Source organism: Rhinolophus sinicus, chromosome 1 (assembly GCF_057876585.1).
Source record: "Rhinolophus sinicus isolate RSI-liver-muscle chromosome 1, RSI-T2T, whole genome shotgun sequence".
Taxonomy (NCBI): Eukaryota; Metazoa; Chordata; class Mammalia; order Chiroptera; family Rhinolophidae; genus Rhinolophus; species Rhinolophus sinicus.
In genome coordinates, this window is record NC_142501.1 from 115,965,899 (window position 1) to 115,980,907 (window position 15,009).

The following is a 15,009-nucleotide window of genomic DNA, read 5'->3' on the forward strand; positions in this document are numbered from 1 at the left end:
AAAATGTCATCTTCATTCTAAGTTTTCTTTCAAAAGACAAGGAAGTGTCTAACCTGCTTTTAGGAGTTTCAGCTCCGTGAGAGTTTTGTCTGATTTGTCCATTGCTATATCCTCAATGTCTAAAATGATTGTGGATACATAGTAGGTGCTCAATAAATATCTTTCATAGTAGGTGCTCAATAAATATCTTTTCATAGTAGGTGCTCAAAAAAATGAATGAAAGCATATCTGTTGAATGTAATTATCTGCTGGTGGCTCTAGGTACCTTCTCTGCTTTTTCCAGAACTATCTACGTGATTGTCTTTTAATGTGTTCGCATACATTTTTCTTTTGGATTGGCTTTAAGTTGTTTGGGAAGGAGATGGGCTACAAAGATTACAGATGAATAGAAGGCCACTGCCTGCCTTCAGGGGAGTAGCCTTCTAACATAGCGATGTGCTGGAGGACTTTCAGAGAAGGAGAATTTAGTCAGGCAAGGAAGGAGCTGTGGGTGAGCCTGGTCCGGAAGGGACCTCAGCAGTGGACAGACAGAGAGGAGGAAGGAGGAAGAGCCCAGGACCATGTGCAGCTGGGACAGCAGCTGGGGAGGAGGAGCAGAGGGAGAGAGGGAGGAGCTCTGCTCAAGTGCAAGTACAACAGACCTACTATGTGCATTGAGATGAGCAAGGGGCCCCTACTGATGGGGCTAATTCCAGGCTAAGGATTCAGTCTGAAAACCACAAGAAAACTTTGCAATGCTTTAAGAACTAGTCATCTGGCAGGGTTCAAAAGTAGACAAAACCAGGAGAGGGGCTAGGAGTGGGTGAAGGAAGAGATCCAGTGTTGAGAGCCCCGGGGAGGGTGGCACGGAGCAGAGACAAGCAGGAGAAATTCAGTGTCCCTTGTGAAGGCAGAGGGGGGTGTTTGAGGGGAAAATACTCAGAAGCAAACCTCAAACCCAAACAATAGTTCACCCAAATCCATTTCCAAGTAGTATTCTTTCCACAGTCTACTTCTCAATTCCCCGTACTTGAAACCTAGGCATGCATTATGCTTCCACGCCTCTTGCAACCCTCAAAGTGTGAAGAGCCCCCAGAAGGAGTGAGTCTGCAACGGGAGTGAGTGTGTGTGTGTGTGTGTGTGTGTGTGTGTGTGCGCGTGTGTTTATGTGTGTGGGGGGGTCCAAGTGAGCCAGTAATGCCCCGAGGTAGTCTGGGGGCCTAGGACACGAGGAAGAAACTAATCATAAATAATGCATCAAAATTAGCCAATGCCTTTGTTACAACGGAATCACAGCCAATGGTTCTTGTTCCCTCCCCTGGAGAGACGAGTCCTCAGAGGCCAAAACAAGGGCTGGGCTTCTGATATTGAAAACACAGCTCCCTGCTCCCCTGCAGCCCCACTTCCTCTCACCCATGTAAGCTGACAATAAAAATATTAGGATCTGATTGCTAATATAGCAGGACCAAGATGACTGGGTAAATAACCCACCAGCCTTCCCCACATCAACAGCAATTATTATTATTCTTGCAATTATCCTCATTACTCTGACTTGGCTGGACCTGTTATGTTTTCTGTCTGGATAGCCACTTATCACTGCCCGCCTGAGGTTTCCCTACGGGGCAAAAAAATTAACTGCCACTTAATATATTTCCATGTCATTAATGCCCTGGCCTTGTGAGCTGGAGGTTAAATCCGCAGGAATACGCTTGGAGGTGGTCCTGTGTTTGGAATCCTTTCCTCCCCTACATGTGGCAGTGAGCTGGGCGGTCTGGGGGTGGGGGTGGGGTCACTTCTTTTTTCTGCTGCCCCCAGGCTCTCCTAGCAGGTTTCAACCTTTGATTTGTGATCCAAACCAATGTCTGCCTCTTTCCTCCAGAAATTATGAATACTCAAAAGGAAACTATGTATGGTGTTCAGATTCTCTGTTGAGTTAAAAATGTGGTTTTGGCAACTAAAAATGCAAAGTACCACTCACTGAATAGCACCTTAAATCTTACCTCTCAGCCACAGGAAATACTAAAATTCCAATATTTACGTGGCGCCATGCACTCCCCCCCGCAACCCAGGGACTACTGAGAAATGAGAGCATTGCAGGGAACCTGGCTGCCATCTTGGCCTGACTCTTGCCTTTAGAGTGACCTGTCCCAGACCACACACAGCTTAATCCCAGATTAATCTGTGCCCCCTACTCAAGCAGGAAATGGACAACCTACCATCCTCCAGAACAAGGGCATCTGAGAGAGAACTGTCTTCACTGGCAATATTTCCATCTGAGAAGACAAAAAGCAGAAGTCTAAGAGTCCAGCACATCCCTGAGACAAAGCCCTCGCTGTGAAAATCATGTGTTTAGCACCATCCCGTACGCTTCGCTTCCTCATCGGAAAGAACCCATGAAATACCAAAATGCTGTCAGGCATTTCCTTTGCCAGTCGCGGGTCACTGGCTCACCCCCCACCCGACACTGCAGTGTGCCCTGGTCTCTGTCCTCTGGTTTCACAGGACACTGCAATGCTGTTTCACAGGACACCCAATATAAAGGCTCCCGGGCCTGGCGGAGCCACGTCTGTCCCAGCCCAATCCCACAGCATGTTCTGACTGAACCAAAGTAAGTGAACTATTTATTCTGTGAAAGTGAAACCAGGGCAAGGAACTTGGCTTTGCTAGCAGGGCAATAAATGGCTTCTCAATAAACTTCTGAAGCCATTGGTAGAGAAAACAAGCTGCTAAATACAGCCTCGATCTCTCCAAAGCTTATTTTCATAGACAATAATCAATTAACCATGAGAATATGCCCACGAGGGAAATAGTAAGATAATCCTCCCATTTTAACAGTTGGGGAAACTGAGGCACACCTAGGAAGCAGGTCTGTCCAGGGTTCTTTGCTTTCCTGGTAACATAGTCCCAGGTCTTCAGATACTAAGTTTAGTGTTTTATCTCTTGAAATAAAAAAAAATAAAAACCACGCTAATGTGCTAAGAAGACTCTTAATTGCTCCTCTAATGCAAATGGGCCTGTGAGATGAAAACATTATTTCAATGAGGCAGCAAAATAGAGAAGATATATACTTGAGTGGTTAAAAAAAATGGCTGCAGGCTTGGATGGGACCAGTCAGTCATCAGTTAGTACAGATAATGGTTTAAAAACAGACTGCTGGCAGCTGTAACAGAATAGCCCTCACTGGGCTGGCTGGAGAACCAGGCTCTTCTGTGGCCAACCAGCGAGACGCCCTTCCCTGCAGGGCCCTCCAGACTCGGCTTTGTCGGCCACGCTGGATGTTTTCTTGGAGCCAGGACCCCCAAGTGCCTTCAGGGGGGCAGAAGGGCGTCTCAGAAGAGGTATCAGATAGAGAAGGTCTGGGGACTGCAGCTCTGTTAGGAAGTGGGGGGAAGTGACAAAGTCTTGGCCAAGGAAAACAGGGCGAGATGGGGAAAGCTGGTTATTCCAAATTTCCTAGAGCAAAAGGATTTTTTTATGGTCTCTTTCTCTTCTTTTATAAACCAGGAATTTACTTTATTCATGTTGCTTGATGGACTGTGAATGCCTAAGAGACAGAGAGGCTAGACTTTGGCATCTAGGAGTCTCTGGTACAGCACTGCTTCCCCAGTAGGCCCAAATATGCATATAAAATTACAGTTAAAAAAAAAAAATATATATATATATATATATATATATATATATATATATATATATATATATATAATTGCATAACACACACACACACACACACACACACACACACACACACACGGTGCCAAAAAAAGTATACAATTTTAAGAAAGGAAAACTGTATTAAAATTGTAATACTCAATATATACCAATAACAAAAGATGAATACAAGTCACGTTTGACTTCTGCAATTACAGGAGGTGCTCAAAGTGGTTACCATCAGTGTCTAGACACTTCTGATTATGGCGAACTACTGCTTGAGCAATGGTGACCAAAGTGTCCACTTGTGTACATTTTTTTGGCACCCTTGGTATGTGTGTGTGTGCGCATGTGCGTGTGTATACACACACATGTGCACACATACATAAAATTGCAGTAAAATATACATATTATAAAAAGTATCATTTTAACCATTTTTTTCTGTACAGTTCAGTGGCACTAAGTATATTCACATTATTGTGTAACCATCACCACCCTTCACCTCCAGAACTTTTCATCATCCCAAACTGAAACCCTGCACCTATTAAACACTAAGTCCCCATCGCCTTACCTCTGCCCCTGGTAACCTCTATTGTACTTTCTGTCTTCTTGGAGCAAAAGTATTTTAAATGTGCATAAATGAAAGAACACTTGATATGCATTTCAAAGAATTTGCTGACTTAGGGATAAAAAGGATTATAACAATTTGGGGGACTTGATGGTTGTTGGTAGATTTGGGGGGGTCCTTCCTCCTAGTGTTTACCAAATATAATCATCCAAACTCCTAACCCCTCTGAGCCGAGTTCAGGGCTCTAGACAATCAGAGTGTGTTCCCCAGCTTCAGCCTTGGGACAGAAGCCCCTGAGGCAGACAGGACAGAGGTTTGGCAGGGGTGCTGGCCTGCAGTGTAGCCCAGCCTCACACCTTTCCACCCAGACTTGGGGAGGCTGATCAGGTCCCTGAGAATGTTAAGGCCTGGGCCAGCCCGGGCACGACTAGGGCTGCCCAGTTAACTGGGCTCAGCTCGCGGGGAGGGGTGTTTCGCTCATGGCTGCAGGCTCCCTTAGGGAGGCAATAAATAGTGATAATGATAGTTCGATTGGCATAACGCTTGCGTCTATGGACCTGAGTGCACTTTATTACTCTCATCTGGCCTCAGGCCTTATTAGCTTCATTTTATGGATGAAAAAAATGAAGGCACAGGGAGGTTATGTAACTTGCTTAGGTCACATGGTGAGCTGGTCTCTCAGCCCACTCACAGGACTGGTGCCCGCTCCCTGGGGCAGTGGGGGCAGTGTGCCCACCGTGGGGCGGGGCTCAGCACTGACCATCGATGATGAGTGAGGCCCTCTGGGTGGGCTTCTTCCCAGACTTGATGCGGTTTTCGTTGATTGCATTCTCAATCTCCTGCAGCTTCTTCAGTGCATTCAGATACGAGGTTTTCCTTTGTTTCTTCAGTTTTTTGCTGACGTTGGGGTCACTGGCGAGGCGGCGGGCAGCCTCTGTGATCTGGGATTGAATGGCAAACTCTCTTTCCAGGCGTTCCAGCTCAGCTTCCTGAGGGCGGGAGAGCCACGGTTATACTTAGGGGACGCTGGGCAGACCTGTCCCCCTCACCTCTGCCACTGATCCAAGGCCCGCCAGCATTCCCTACTCCTGGTGGACATGCAGACTAGGAACGCAGCAGTCCCGGTACCTAACCCCTCCCCTGCCTGGCCCCCCAGTGGCCCCATGGCTAAAATCTCTGGCGTCCAGTGCCCTGGGCACACTCACTTCCAAGACCCGTGGCCCCTGGTCCATTCTGGAGACAAGCGATGGTCCCCTCATGGGCACCATTGCCGAGAAGCAGAGTCCCCAATCCATGAGCTGGGGTGGCCTGGCTTCATTTCTACCGTCTCCAGCAAGGTTCAGGAAGACCGAGCCTTTGTGGAAATTCAGCCCCATCCGGGTAGCATTTGCTTTCCACGCTAGACACCGGCTGAAGCACTGTTTCCAGAGCAGCTTTCTGCCCTGCTCGTCTGTTGGTCTGCAAACAGAGACCTCCCACGTGCGCATGCCCTTCCCTCCTGCTCACCCGACTCAGATTTTGAGCCCTGCATGGTGGGTTAGCCCCACTCACCTATGTCCTTTTGGGAGCCCTTTCTGAGAGCCCCAGTGTCCCTCTCACACTGGCTACTCATAACAGCTCTGCTCGGACCGGGACGCCTGGGTGGAGGGTGACGGTGGGGCCCGGGTCCCCGACTCTTAGGATGGTGCCAGGCCAGTCTCCTTCCTCTCCCTGGGTGCCTCCCTCCCACCTCTACCCCTTACTCTGGCCAGAAGGAGCAGATGGGTGAATTTTCCCTCAGAGTTTTGGTCTCAGAAAAAAAATGAAGCTGTGTCAGAAAAAGCCTGGTGGCCCCACAGGATGAAACCCAGGGCAGCACATTTGCAGCTGGCCTTTCTACAACGTGGTACGGACCAAGTCACGCTTCTTCAAGTCTGACCCGTGAGGCTGGGAGACCACACCATATCCTGCCCTAGGTGGTGACCCATGGTCACGCCCAAGGCTGACAGGAACTCATCCAGCCTTGGAGGAGCACGTGGCAAGTTTGCCGAATCAACAGATGTTCCTAGTTAGTGGCCGGGTACAACGTGCTGGCCTCTGGGCACCACGCAGCAGGCTGGGGCCTCGGTCCAGCAGGGAACTCTTAGCTTGGTCTCCTTCTGAGTTGAAGGGAATGGGGACCAGGGGTGAGAGGGAAAGGTGAAGATCAAACGGAACTATTTAGGCCATCATGATCTCCTTCCAGATCCTTCCAATGCTGGCTGCATTTGTTCTCTAGGAGGGAGGAGAATATTGGGGTGGACTCCCGCCCATGGCCTGGAAACAAACAAGTCTCCAGGGACAAAAACTGATCTGTGAGTGGGACTGTTCCCATAGCCCTGGCTCGAGGCACTGCCCCAAAATTTTGTGGGCGCCGAGGACAAATTCTTACTACATCAACTGACTGAGACAAGCACAGGCTGGCAGCCTGTCTGCACAGATGGCCGCCTGCTGTGTGAACAGGCCGCCAAGCGCATTTCTAGGAGGAATGGGGAGCTCTTCCTTCCCAGAGGAACTCTGCAGGGCACCACCTCATTCTGTGGTCCTTCCTTTGAGGGGTTTTGGGACAACACGTGCAAGGACAGGTAAGGAAGATGGATGCATGTGGGGTTCTCGGGGACCCAATGGCATCGTTTGCTGACAAGTATGAAGGAGCAGCTGGTGAGAAGGTGCAGTGGGGGCAGGGGACTGTGGGAAGGGCAATGGGACCATTACTACGTGAGGTCTCCTCGTAAAAGGGGCGTGCCTGGTGTCTGCCCAGCACAGCGAGAGGAAGTTCCTCAGGCAATTCCAATCACAGCAGATTTAAAAAATACATAACCACACGGTCTCCTAAATCCTAATAAGGACTCTGAACTTTGTTTTACAGGAGAGGAAACTGCCTGGTCAAGCTTTAGATTTGGGTGCAGCATTCTGGTGTGGCCACCAGCCCCCTGGGCCCTGCTGGTGCCAATCTCAGGGGATTGGTCCACCCCTTCTACTGGCTCCAGGGCACCTGTCTTCTTATGGATTCACCATCATGCTTTCCCACCGTGGTGTTACATGGGAATGTTGGTTTCTCCCGGTTACTTTTCTAAATGACTAGACACGTATAGTATTCCTTTCTCCATTGTCTTTGACGGCTGCCCTTGCAAGCCCTCTGTTCAATAGCATTTTAATGAATAACTTTATTCAGAATAAATTTGGAAAGACACTTCCTGGACATGACCCTGAGGCCTGAAGGTATGCCTGGGCTTGAATTTCTCTTGGGCTGAGGCTGGGTAACTTATTAACCAGCTGGATACGCAAGTCTCCCCCTCCCCCACCCCACATTGGAACTGTCCAGTCTCAGTCCCACCAATGTTTCATCCAGAGAGGAGAAATGAGAGATGCTTCGGTGACTTCTCCAAACAGACAAGGGCGGTCAGGAGGGGCCAGCACCCTGCTCATGCCCAGGCATGATTTTAGCAGCAGGCAGAAGTTGGGACCACCGAGGGAAGAGCCAGCCAGTGGCATCCTTGCCCCTTGTGGGCATGGCTTAAGTTTTCTTTCCTCTTTGGTTTTCTTCCATAGATCAGACATTACGCTTGGCTCTGTGCAATAAAGGGCTGGGAGGCCATTAAAAGGAGACGTAATGGGTGGTATTAGAACGTTCTCCCAGGATTAATTTAGCAGCTTGCCACAGGCCTATCGTGTCAGAAACAACTTCCACTAAAATCAAGATGCTTATGAATGGAAGCAAACCAGTCCCACCAAGGGAGCCACCTACTGACCCACCAGCTAACACAACAAGAGGCAAAAGGAAAGATCCTCAGGAGGAAATGGGAAAGGGCATTTGGCCCTGGGTAGAATTAAGGAACTGTTATAGAAAACCTGGAAGCCCTACCAAATGGGAAAATGGGGATAACGTGAGAGAATCCAACCACAGAAAGAAGGACGCACCTCTCCCTTGGGCAGGATTTTCTGTTCATCCAGTTTGAAGGCTGTCCCGATTCTTCTCCGAACAATGGGTGGTTCCTCCCCTGGATCCAAGGGATACTCAATGGGCAATTTGCCCGTCAGCTCCTAAATGTGCAATAGCGCGAGGAGAGGATGGATCAGAGGGGGGCATGTGCTTGGTTTTGAACATGAACACACACACACACACACACACTTCAATGCACAGATCCAAAATAGGACCCTTCAGAAAAATGCCTAAAGGAACTTCTGAAACATCACTTCATTGCTCTAAATGGACAGGAGCAGTCCTTTCTTTACAGAACAGATGCACTTTGAAAGTTCCTCCCAAAGTAAATCTGTCAGATAAATAAAATCACCCTTGGTTGTCACTGTAAAACCTGCATTTCATTCATTTTCTAGTTTCCCAAGAGTCTCCTGCATGCCCACTGTGTGCCAGGAGGGGCTGCACAGCGAGTAAGGGGCATAGCCCGCGCATGATGTGCACTCTTTCGAGCGCCTGTGCTCTTTCCTCTGCATTGAATACTCCCTCACAATGATCTCAGATGAAAATGTCTTTCAAACAGCTTTCTTAGGAAGAGTGGTACCTATATGGCAAGTCCCAGAAAAAGGCATAGGACGTAAATTAGAAACCAAAAATGATACTAATTATTCTACGCAGGCCAGATGATAGGCCGAGCTTAAAAGATATTAAATGTATACAAATAAGATTTTCAGTAGAAACTGAAAATATCACTCATATTATTGATGAGGGTATTAAAACAGATCTGTTGTGTATTTTGGGCTCTGGAAATCTAATTGCCGTGAGTATACTGACAGTGAACTTAGCTGACAGACGCCATCGTGACAATGATCCTGCAAACTCTGAGGGCCATGGAATTGGTCTGGGTTAGCACTGGGCTCTACGAGAGGAATGTGTTCGGGCCAAATAAAGATCAAACCTGAGTCAGCAGCTAAGCCACGTGGTGAAGCCAAGGCATCAGCTGCAAGGAGTCACTTCCGGGGACCAGAAAACCCTGGGAGAGCCAGTGTGTGCCTCCAGTGGCACAGGGGGCACCTCCAGGCAAAGCCCAGCCCTGGTTTCTGGTCCCAAACTAATGCCTGTGCTGCACAGACTCAAGAAGAGCTCGCAGTCCCTCATCCACACAAAAAGCTTTTGTGCCGGGCGGCCCACTGTAAGTGTCCGACAGGCAGGAAAGCCCGAACCAACAGATTCCAGGCACTGACCCAAATGCTGAGAGGGGGCGTGACCTGGACCTTCTTCCCCACCACTCTATGTGTGTGCATGCTCACACTGAGGTGTGTGTGCGTGTGTGTGTGTGTGTGTGTGTGTGTGCTGGAGTGTGTGTGTACACACGCACTGGAGTGCATGGGTATGTGCACAAGCACCCCACTCCATGCTCTCCTGGGTCCCTTCCCTTCTGTGTTCAGGCCCCGGGGAAATGAACTCTTGGCCTTTTTATTCCTCACTGTAAGCATTTCTGAGCACAATGGCCAACTATCTGCGTATGAAGTGTTCTGTAATTTCCCTCCCTCCCTCCCTGCCTCCCTCCTCTTCTTCCTCTTCTTCTTCTTCTCTTTCCCCTCCCTCCTCCTCCTCCTCCTTCCTCCTCCTCCTCCTCCCTCCTCCTCTTTCTTCCTTCTCTCTCTCTCTCTCCTCTCTCTCACGTAGTTCAAATGTCACCAAAGTCCTTATACGTTTATTCTGCAATATTTTTATCTGCGTCCCTAAAAGTCAGTCCACAAATAACACACATACTGAGGATTTCATATTGTTAGGATTTTCTTTTTTACCCTGAACTTTATAAAAAGTCGGGGAAAGGTGTTCACATGGCCACTGATTTGTTAAGTCTAAAGTACCTGAGGCTTTAAAACAAAATATGTTAAAAAATGAGGCTACTGATTTTTCGCCATCTGCTTGAAGGTATTTGAGTCAAGGCCTCGATTCTCCACATTTAATCTGATTTCACTTGTAACCAGAGCCGCGTGGGGAAGGAGGAATTTCATGCCCTGTTGTGGGGGCTTGGCTCGGTTCCTCTTCTATTGTTATTTCTGCCAAATGCTCCCACTCCACCTGTCTGGCTGCCCCCGCTTGCTCCCCAGGGGACAAAGAGTGCTTCTCCATATTCTGGGCTGAGGGGTGTGGTGTGTGTGATATGGAACAGAGTTAGCTGGAAGGTTCTCCTGTGGCTGATTACAGATGAGGCGGGAGGTGGTCGTGGGAGCCAGCCCAGAAGCAGCCTGCCTGCGGCCAGCGAGGTTATTTCTTCTGCTCAAGTCCTGTTTTCTGCTGTCAACATCGGAAGAAGTGGGAGCTTTGTTTTCCTTATTTTGCTTTTATTTTTAAGACAGACAGTGAGACCTTCCTTAACGCATGCTAACCTTGCCCTGACATGTTTCTCCAATTTTCTTAGGCTGACTCCCTGCTGGGCTTAGGGACACTGCCTCTATTAAAAACAAAATAAGGCTTTACAAATTATTAAATGCAGACACCCAAACCTGTGTTTTTCCAACCCTTCCAGCACATTCTTTACTCAAGGTTGCTAATATTAATGGTACCACAGAGCACATCCCCCAGCCAGGCCACTTGATTTCCTAAGGTTTGCAATCGGTTTGTGCGAATGTGGGTCTACTTTGAGCTGGCTCCGGTTTAAATTAATCCAGAGTGTAATTAAGCCAAGTTGAAATGTAATGCAATCTCATTCTACAGCCCCTTGTTCATTCTGCCTGCAGCAAGGCACTATTATGTGGGGGAGGGGACTACAGCTTGGGAACCTCTTTACATTTCCCACTATCAAATGTTCACTAACAGAGCTCTATGGAATGTCATGTGGACTATAATCTCTCTGGAGGGCTCCCAGCACATCCTGTCCATGTACAAGCTCATGCACACACGTGTGCGTGCACACACACACACACACACACACACACATGCACAGTAATGTATGTTGCATTAAAAATTCAGTTCTTCAAACTTGCTAACAGAGAGCTGTGGAATAAACAGAAGAAGATGGAAATGGACATTCAAATAAATACAACAGTGGCAGCCTCTGAATCCCAATGAAACTGGAGACCAGCGTATACGTGGGCTTGAGGAAGCATTACTTGGAATAAAACAAAAATATCACTAGGCTAAGATTTCATTATTTTAAAAAAGAGTATAATATTAGATGATGAGTTCTAAAGGGGATTATATATCAAGTGAAATCCTGGTTTCCTTGTTGATCCCCAATGATGCTTCTCAGTATGAATCCCAAAGATAAATCTTACACAGCCTCCAGAGAAACAAAAGTCATCATAACAGTAAACTCAGACACAAAATCTTAGGAAGATGGTGCCAACCATTATATTCTAGGAGGTAAGCTCATATGAGGAGATGCTTCATAAACTAAGAGTCACCAAGCAAATGTTGTTATTATTTATAATTGCTACCATAACAGTTATCATTACTTGTCATTTGGCCTCTAGTGGGATCCCACTTTGGACTTTGTGAGGACCCGCTTTAACTGGTCTCCTAGTGTCGCACTGACGTCCACTACTTGTGTTTCTGATGGGGGACATGAGAGGGGTTGGGCATTTCCAACATTTGTGTATCAGTAGAGGTCTTGCTTCCCTCTTATGCTCTCTTTATAATCCCCACCACTACCGTTTATAAATATGTGAAGACAGATGAGGGCACAGACGACACAGATTTCCCCATCATGAAACAGTAACTGCTTACAGCTTCTCGGAGGCAGAGTTTCTTGAGTTCCTCCAGCCGCTGGCGTAGCGTTTCCTCCAGAGCTTCCTGCCGGGACTTCAAGGCAGCCAACATGTCTTTCTTGGCAGACTGAGAGCTATCTGATTCCTGAGAACCTATCAATAAACAGAGCGGTTACTAGGCCAGCTGATGGGGGGACACACATCTGGACCACTAAGGAATTTAACTGGAGCCCACACGGTGGAGCTGGGATTTACCCAGGAATCAAGCGAGTGTGAAATAAAACAGGTGTTGCAGGGTTCCAAGTGCAAAGAGTAAATTCTCAGCACTTAGCAGAATTTATAGCTAATCAGAAGCACTGGCAGGGAAATTTACACACCTGAAAAAGAAGTTTCTCTTTCTTGGTTATCTTAAAATATGAAGCATACCTGTTTTAATTGCACCAGCAAATTTTAATAGACTTTACACAATGAAGGGGAAAGTGAAGTTCAAGCCAGTAATTTTCATATGTAGCTCTAATTATTTTTCCATTTTAAAATGCTGTGTTTTTTTTACTTAGTACAAAGATAGTGCATGAATATCATAAACATTTTGAAAATGTAGACATGTACAAAAATTAGTCCATAAGCTAGGCACCCAGAGATAACCACTGTCGGGCATTTTCTTTTGACCTTTTTATCTAAGCATGTATGTTTAAAAAATAATGTTAGATTTTTATTGTATTTTTTTTTAACTGTATACTGTATCATGAGTAAATTACCTCCTAATAAAGGTTACACATATTTTTACAACATGGCAGAAATACCTGCATGATAATTCAAATAGTGGACTGTTAGATATGAAACCCTTTGTGGAAGGCAAACTGTGAACCAAACTAAAAGAAAATAAGCTGAAATGCCAACTGGAGAGATTTAGGTTAGAACAAAAGAATAATTTCTGGGCTGCAATGTTTGGATTCCAAACTAGGTTTCCTGCAGTGAAACTATTACACCTTTTCTACCTTGATGGGTTCGACAAGATACACCGACTCCCTGGAAAAGGAAAAGCTGGTTATTACTTAGCTTCTCAGGCTCATGGAGAGCAGAAGTGTTAGAAATGGACAGCTGATACTGGGTGTGCATTCAAGGGGATTACCTGATGCCATTGGCAACAGAATCAAACAACATCGAACACCTAGGGAGAAATGTAATGAAAGATGAGCAATATCTTTACAGTGGAAATTATAATACTAGCTGAGCAAGATTAAAGACCTAAAACAATAGAAGAAATGAGACTTCAGGCCAAGATGGCAGAGTAGGTAAACACTGCGCTCACCTTCTCCCATGAACACATCAAAACTACAACTAAATGACAGAACCATCATTTAGAACGATTTGAAATCTAGCTGAACAGAAGTCCTAATACGAAGGACATAAGAAGCCACCTTGAGGCTGGTAGGAGGGGTGGAGATGCGGAATGGGCTGGTCTCACACCTTCATGTAGCAGTTAAGAATTGGGAGGGATAGCTTGGCCATGGAGGAACCCCTGAGGAGTGAGGGGTCCCAGCCTCACATCACGCTTCCCAGCCTGGGGCACCAGTACTAGGAAGAGGAGTCGCTACAACATCTGACTGTAGAAAATAGTGGGGATTCCACCTGGGTGAGACAGAGAGCTGCTGGAAACTCAGGCATCCTCTTAAACGGCCCACATACAGACTCACTCGCTCACAAACACTTGTCCCTAATCTCCAGCAAGAGGACAGCAACTCACAAAGCACCAGGGACATACACGGAGGACCTGAATTGACTGACTTCAGTGCGAGGGCTGGAGAGGCATGGGTCGGGGGAATCTCCCCTGGGATGGAAGCCCTGGCAGGTACTAAATCTGACCTCTCCACTAACCTGGTTAACACCATTTGCCCCACCCTGGTGATTCTGAGACCCCATCCTACACAGCTCACATGCCAGGCTCAAGCTGCTTGCAGTGGCTTTTTCAAAGGAGCAGCCTGCCTCGGTTCTTGCTGCAGACTTTCCTAAAAATCCCACAAAGGCCCACAAACCCCAAACAAGCATCAGCTGGCCTTGGTGTGCCCTGTATCTCTTGCTAAGCAGCCCTAACCCAGTACAAATGGCGACAGGTTTCAACTTGCATTGCAACTCTCATCAGGGTGCCTCAAGCCTGGCATAAGCTGCAGCCTGTGTTGGCTTGGAATGTAGCTTCAACTAACTGGCCACAAACCCAGCAGAAGAGGTGGCTGGCCTCGGCTCACATGGTGGTGCCACAAAAGGGTCCCAAGCTCAGTACTAGTGGCAGCTTGCCTTGGTTCTCAGCATAGCCTCTCCCAAGCACCTCTAAGCCCAGCACAAGCGGCAACCAATCACAGACCATACTGTAGCTCCCAGAAGTGGCCCCAAGCTGGGCTAACTGGTGGCTGACCTTGGCCTGCACTGCAGTCCCTCCCAAGAGGCTTCAGAACCAACACACTCTGTGGCCAGCTTCAGAACACACCAGAGCACCACCCAACCAGCTCCACAAACAACACACCTGAAGGGTGGACTTGGATGGCATCAGGGCCCCACTAAAGCTACTCCTGCTCTGTGGGATCAGTTCCCACACAGAAGCTTGTCCACTGTGGCCATGACCAGCCCTCACAGCCAGTCAGCCTGAGGGTCAATTTCACCCACTGATGTGCCAACAGCAATCAAGGTGCAACTAGAACAGTCGGGTACACACAACCCACACATGTGACACTACTGGGGCACCCAGTTCAGGTGACAGAGAGATCGTGCACTGGGCCTCACAGGACACCTACTGCACAAGGCCACGCTGCCAAGATTGGGAGACATAATAGATCTATCTAATACATAGAAGCAAACACAGGGAGTTGGCCAAAATGAGGAGACCAAGAAACATACCCCAAATGAAAGAACAAGACAGCACTTCAGAAAAAGAATTAAACGAAATGGAGGCAAGCGATCTACCAGATACAGTTCAAAACACTGGTTATAAGGATGCTCAATGAACATAGGGGAAGAAAAGATGAACTCAGAGATGGAAACAAAGAGATACAAACCATAAAAAAGAACTAGTCAGAAATAAAGAGTACAATAACTGAAATAAAAGAATACATTCGAGGAAATCAAATGCAGCTTAGATGACAGAGGATCAAATCAGTGATCTG

At 47.4% G+C, this 15,009-nt stretch overlaps 1 protein-coding gene across 11 annotated transcripts in view; it reads right to left on the bottom strand.

Moving 5' to 3' along the window:
• The window catches only part of FRMD4A (FERM domain containing 4A), a 565,607-nt gene that overhangs the window by 21,283 nt on the left and 529,315 nt on the right, over positions 1 to 15,009 (bottom strand). For all 11 annotated transcript variants that reach the window (XM_019738286.3, XM_019738288.3, XM_074324782.2 and 8 more), the window contains 4 exons: positions 11,871 to 12,004; positions 8,135 to 8,257; positions 4,956 to 5,184; positions 2,196 to 2,252 (listed from right to left, as the gene is read on the bottom strand). In XM_019738286.3, the coding sequence (XP_019593845.1) occupies positions 2,196 to 2,252; positions 4,956 to 5,184; positions 8,135 to 8,257; positions 11,871 to 12,004 (543 nt within the window). The remainder of the gene's footprint in view (positions 1 to 2,195; positions 2,253 to 4,955; positions 5,185 to 8,134; positions 8,258 to 11,870; positions 12,005 to 15,009) is intronic.